The sequence below is a fragment of the Elephantulus edwardii genome, unplaced genomic scaffold (genome assembly GCF_000299155.1).
Source record: "Elephantulus edwardii isolate Elephantulus edwardi_28Jun2011 unplaced genomic scaffold, EleEdw1.0 scaffold00050, whole genome shotgun sequence".
NCBI lineage: Eukaryota > Metazoa > Chordata > Mammalia > Macroscelidea > Macroscelididae > Elephantulus > Elephantulus edwardii.
The window spans coordinates 12,214,609-12,219,662 of NW_006399800.1; the positions used below are offsets into that span (position 1 = coordinate 12,214,609).

Consider the following 5,054-nt stretch of genomic DNA (forward strand, 5'->3'; position numbering starts at 1 on the left):
TCCATGGTATTCTCAATACTCTTCTCCAGCACCACAGCTCAAAGGCATCAATTCTCCTTCTATCCACCTTGGTCATTGTCCAACTCTCTGATGCATAACAAGTGATTGTGAAGACTATGGCCTGTATCAAAATGTAAAATCTAAGAAACCAAATCCACAAAAATATTTTTTCTCTTGTTTATGGTAGACATTTTCAAAAAACCATAAAGGCTAACATAGATATTTATAATAGAAGAAGGCAGCAACAAACATTCTAAACATCTGAAATAATTCACATTATAACTCTACAATAAAAGATACATCTCAACTCCCAATGAACATTTCTTAAGTTCCTAATATCATCATCCCCTGTGTTTTCATATAACCATTTACTTGTAGGAATCAATTAACAAGTAAAAGAAACCAGTGTTTTCAAATTCTGAAATTATAAATGGAAATGCACATAAATTATCTACTTGGTGTATTTTTTTAACAAAAATAATTTTAAAGAACTCTAAAATTACATAATACCTGCCTAGATACATGTCAATGCCATCAGTGCTCAAGTTTTAAAACACCCCAGGATGGTAATAACTACAAATATTTGCTCAGCATGAAAAAAAAAACCAAAACAAACCCCAACCCTTTACTCTCAAGTTTTTAAGTTTACCATCTTCAGTTTATATCTAGAACAGAGGCTAAAATCAGTAGCTCAAAAGTAGAATTCTTTTGTGATTTTTGAGTATTCAACATCAGATGTGCAAAAAGTCTGTAGTTTATTGTTTTAGATACTTTACCTTTCCCGAGGATGGAGGTGAAGGACTGGCACATGGACTTGGATAGCTACCGCTGTCTGTAGATTTCACAGAAGATTGATCTGATCGGTCATCAGTGTTTCGTTTAGGATGCAATATTCCTCTATCTTTATACTTCTGAGGTGGATGTAATGCTGGAGATGGAGACTTCATCAATATTCTCCAATGAAAAGCAAAGGGTAAAGTTTAGTTATACTAGGTTTATAACACAAGACAGATGTCATTTAAAGTCAGTCAGACTTCCAACAACATTACACTGTATGGAATATTATCTAAAAGAGAATTCGTTCTATGGCATAGTAGTTCAGTCACTATAGTATAGTGGTTAAAAACTGAAAGGTTGTTGCTTTTACGTGCTGCTGAGATGGAGTCATGCTAACCCTCCAGCACATTTCCAGCAGCTGTAAATTGTATGGGACAAATTTACAGAATGGGAAAAAGACTATTTTTCTCACATGAAATAGGTTGTAAATATGAAATCAACTGTCTTTGGGTTAGCAACACAATTCCTTACTCACCAGATCACCAGAGCTCTCTAATTGTTGCTGTGTGCTGATGGGTCAGAACCGACCCAGAGCTGACCCTTCAGCAGGTCTTTGGAGACAGTTAATGGCAATGGAGGATACTGCCATCCTCCCATAAAATGGCTAAATGACTCAAACAAACCCTGTTCCTTCGGGATTGCAGGTGCAGCTTCTTACCACTCCCACTAGGCCACCAGAACTGAAAGGTAGCCAAGTAAAATTTACCTGCTACTCCTCAGGAGAAAGATACGGCAGTCTGCTTCCATAAATATTTAAATCCTTGAAAATCTATGATGTGGTTCTACCCTGTCCTATAAGGGTGTAGTGAGTCTGAATGGATTCTACAGTAAGTTGGGTTTCAGTCTTATTACTTTATTACTTTGACAAAACTGATAAAAAGTACACTTTCTAAAATGGCATTAAATTCTCTAGTTTAGTGATGAAATATTGTGTACCGTTGAGTTGGAACCAACCCAAAGAGAACCCTCAGGTGTATTTTCGGAGGCAGTTCTCACACGGGAGGAGATTGCCCATTCTTCTCCTGCGGAACAGCTGTTTGCCTCCAATTCTGTGCCTTCAAGATTGCACCACAGCCTCTTGCCATTAGGCCACAAGAGCTCCCTTATATAGTCAACCAATTAAAACAGAGCCCTGGTGGCACAGTGGTTAAGCAATTGCCTAACCACATGTCAGCCATTTGAGTCCACTGGTTACTCATAGCAAGTAGAGATGACAGTGTTTCCTTAAAGATTGTTGAGGCTGCTGTCATTAGGTGCTGTCGAGTATGACTCATAATGAACAGCATATCTTAGCTCTGTCCTACCCTGCACCATCTTTATCAACTCTGAAATCCTTGAGCCTACTACTAGTTAGGGTGTCAATCCATCTGGTTGAGGGTCTTCCTCTCCCTCAGTGATCCTCCACTTCTCCAAACATGATGTCCCTTTTCAATGAATAGCTCCTCCTAACATGCCCACAGTATGTGAGAAGTTGTCTCAACCTCCTTGCTCCAAGAAGCACTCTGGCAGCACTTTTTCCAAGACACATGTTTGGGGTTTTTGAAAGTTCATAGAATATTCAGTCTTCTCCAACCCCATAACTCAATGGCATCAATTCTTTTTCTGTTATCCTTAGTCATGCTCCAGTTCTCAGCCTGAATCAACAGTACTTTAGTCTTTAAACTGACACCACTGCTCCTTAGTATTTTAGAAAGGTCCTTGACAGCAGACTTTCCCAATGCAATACATCTTTTGGTTTCTTTACTCCTGATACCAAGGGTGTTGATTGTGGATCAAAGTAAGATGAAATTTTTGACAACCTCAATATTTTCTACATCTATCATAATGCTGTCTAGTGGTGAAGAGGTGAGGATCTGTGTCTTCTTGATGCCCTTCTTGATTCCCCTTAAGGGAAGTTCTCCATTGTCATAGAGAGAAGGTCACTATGAGTCAGAATTGACAAAATGTCACAGGTTTATTCACCTCACAAAATTCCTAATATTTATGATGGTATTGAAAAAAAAAAAAAAAAACCCAAAAAACCACCACCACTACACTACTGCCTCTGAGTCAATTCTGATGAACAGTGACCTTAACAGAATAATAAAACACTATATGGGATTTCCAAGACTGTAAATCTTTACAGAGGTAGATTGTCTCATATATCTCCTATGGAGTTACTGCTTTAAAGCAGCTTACCCTTTGGTTAAAGGCAAATTCTTTAACTATTGTACTATCAGGATTCTTTTTATAGTGCTCAACAATTCCTTTACAAAGTTTTAAATTTCCTCAATAATTATTACTTTTTTTTAATACTGACAATATTCTTAAGGTAGCTCTTATGGCTTAATGGTAAGGAGATGTGTTACCAACGTAAGGTATGTGGTTTGAATCCACCAGCTGCCTTCACAGGAAAGAGATGGGTAGTCTCCTCCCAAGTGATTCACTGCCTCTGAAACCCTGCTGGAGGGTCAGCTCAGTTAGTTCCAACTCGGTGGAACATAACAACATAACAACAAAAACAACGGCTCTAACTTGAGTATTATCCACATCATCTTCCTTTTATTTTCATGTAGTATCTTACAGCCAAATAAAAGCAAAAAAAGCATATTTACGATTACAGTGTGGAAAAGGGAAAAGAATATTGAACAGAGTTAAAAAACTTCTAGAACTGCATTGAATTTATACTAGTGAGGTGTATGACCCTGGGAGTGTCACTTAGTTTATTTGAACATAATGTCTTTATTCATTAGATAGAGAGCTCTGGTGGCATAGTGATAAGGAGCGGCACTGGCAATACAAAAGTACATGGTTCAAATTCACCAGCTGTTACACAGGAGAAAGGCAATTCTCTCACCTGTAATTTACTGCCCCTGAAAACTGGAGGGTCAGTTACGGGTTGGTTCCAAATTGATGGTACACAACAACACAACATTCATTAAATGTTGAGATTCTACTAGAAAACCTCTAAGATTACCCTGAAATTCTATGACTAAATGCAAAAATCATGGCAGACATTTAACATCTCTTTGTTCTGGAGAAATGCATTGTTTAAGAAAATAGAATATCCCTTAATGCCATGATTTTGACATTTAGTCATAGAATGAATTTTTCAATATTCTTCAACACAATTCAAAGGCTACAATTATTCTGTCATCCTTGTTCACTGTACAACTTTCAGATGTATGTTTTTGTTATGTGCTACTGAGTTGCCTGTTATGTACAACAGCCCTAAACCCTTCTCTATCCTGTGCCAATCTTACTGTCTTTACCCCAGTCACTGAATTAATCCATCTCATCGAGGGTCTTCCTCTCCTCTGCTGTTCTTCCACCCTCCCAAGAAGCGTCCTCCTCCAAAGGCTGATTCCATGTTGCAACATGTCCAGCATATGTCAGACGAAGCCTCAGAATCCTTACCTCCAAGGAGCAGACTGGCCTCACCCTCTCCAGGATGAACTTGTGTGTTCTAGCAGTCCATGGTATATTCAATACTCTTCTCCAGCACCACAGCTCAAAGGCATCAGTTCTCCTTATATCATGCCTAGTCATTGTCCAGCTTTCTGATGCATAGCAAGTAACTGCAAAGATCATGGCCTGGATCAGGCACACCTTAGTCTCCAGACTGGCATTGTTACTCTTCAGTACTATGGAGAGGTCTCTGACAGTAATTCACTTTTTCTTAATGCAATTAATCTTTTAATTTCCTGCCTGCTGGTGCCAAGAGTGTTGACTGTAAAGCAGAGCAAACTGAAGCTGTTAACAATCTCAATCTCTTCATGATGCTGCAAATCGGCCCAGTGGTGAGAATCTTTATTTTCTTCATGTTGAGCTTCAATCCATACTGAAGGCTACAGTCCTTGACCCTCTGCAGCAAGTGCTTCAGGTCCTCCTCAGTTTCAGCAAGTAGGGTTGTGACATCTGCATAACACAGATTATTGATGAGTCTACCTCCAATGCTGATGCCACATTTCTCGTCATAGAGTCCAGCCTCCCGGATAATCTGTTTCACATACAGATTGAAAAGATACAGTGATAGGACACATCCCTGGTGCACACCCTTCCCAGTTTTGAACCATGCAGTGTTTCCTTGCTCTCTTCTGACAACTGTCTCCTGGTGCAAGTATAGGTTTCACACAAGTACAATAAAATGTTCTGGGATTCCCTTTCTTCTCAGAGTCAGCCACAGTTTGTTGTTATTTACACAGTCAAATGCCTTTGCATAGTCAATGAAACACAGA

At 39.0% G+C, this 5,054-nt stretch overlaps 1 protein-coding gene across 1 annotated transcript in view; it reads right to left on the minus strand.

Annotated features, from left to right (window-relative positions):
* Positions 1-5,054, minus strand: part of YTHDC2 (YTH domain containing 2) — a 99,801-nt gene that overhangs the window by 17,048 nt on the left and 77,699 nt on the right. Inside the window, exon 26 of the mRNA XM_006886680.1 lies at positions 777-954. Coding sequence (XP_006886742.1) covers positions 777-954 — 178 coding nt within the window. The remainder of the gene's footprint in view (positions 1-776; positions 955-5,054) is intronic.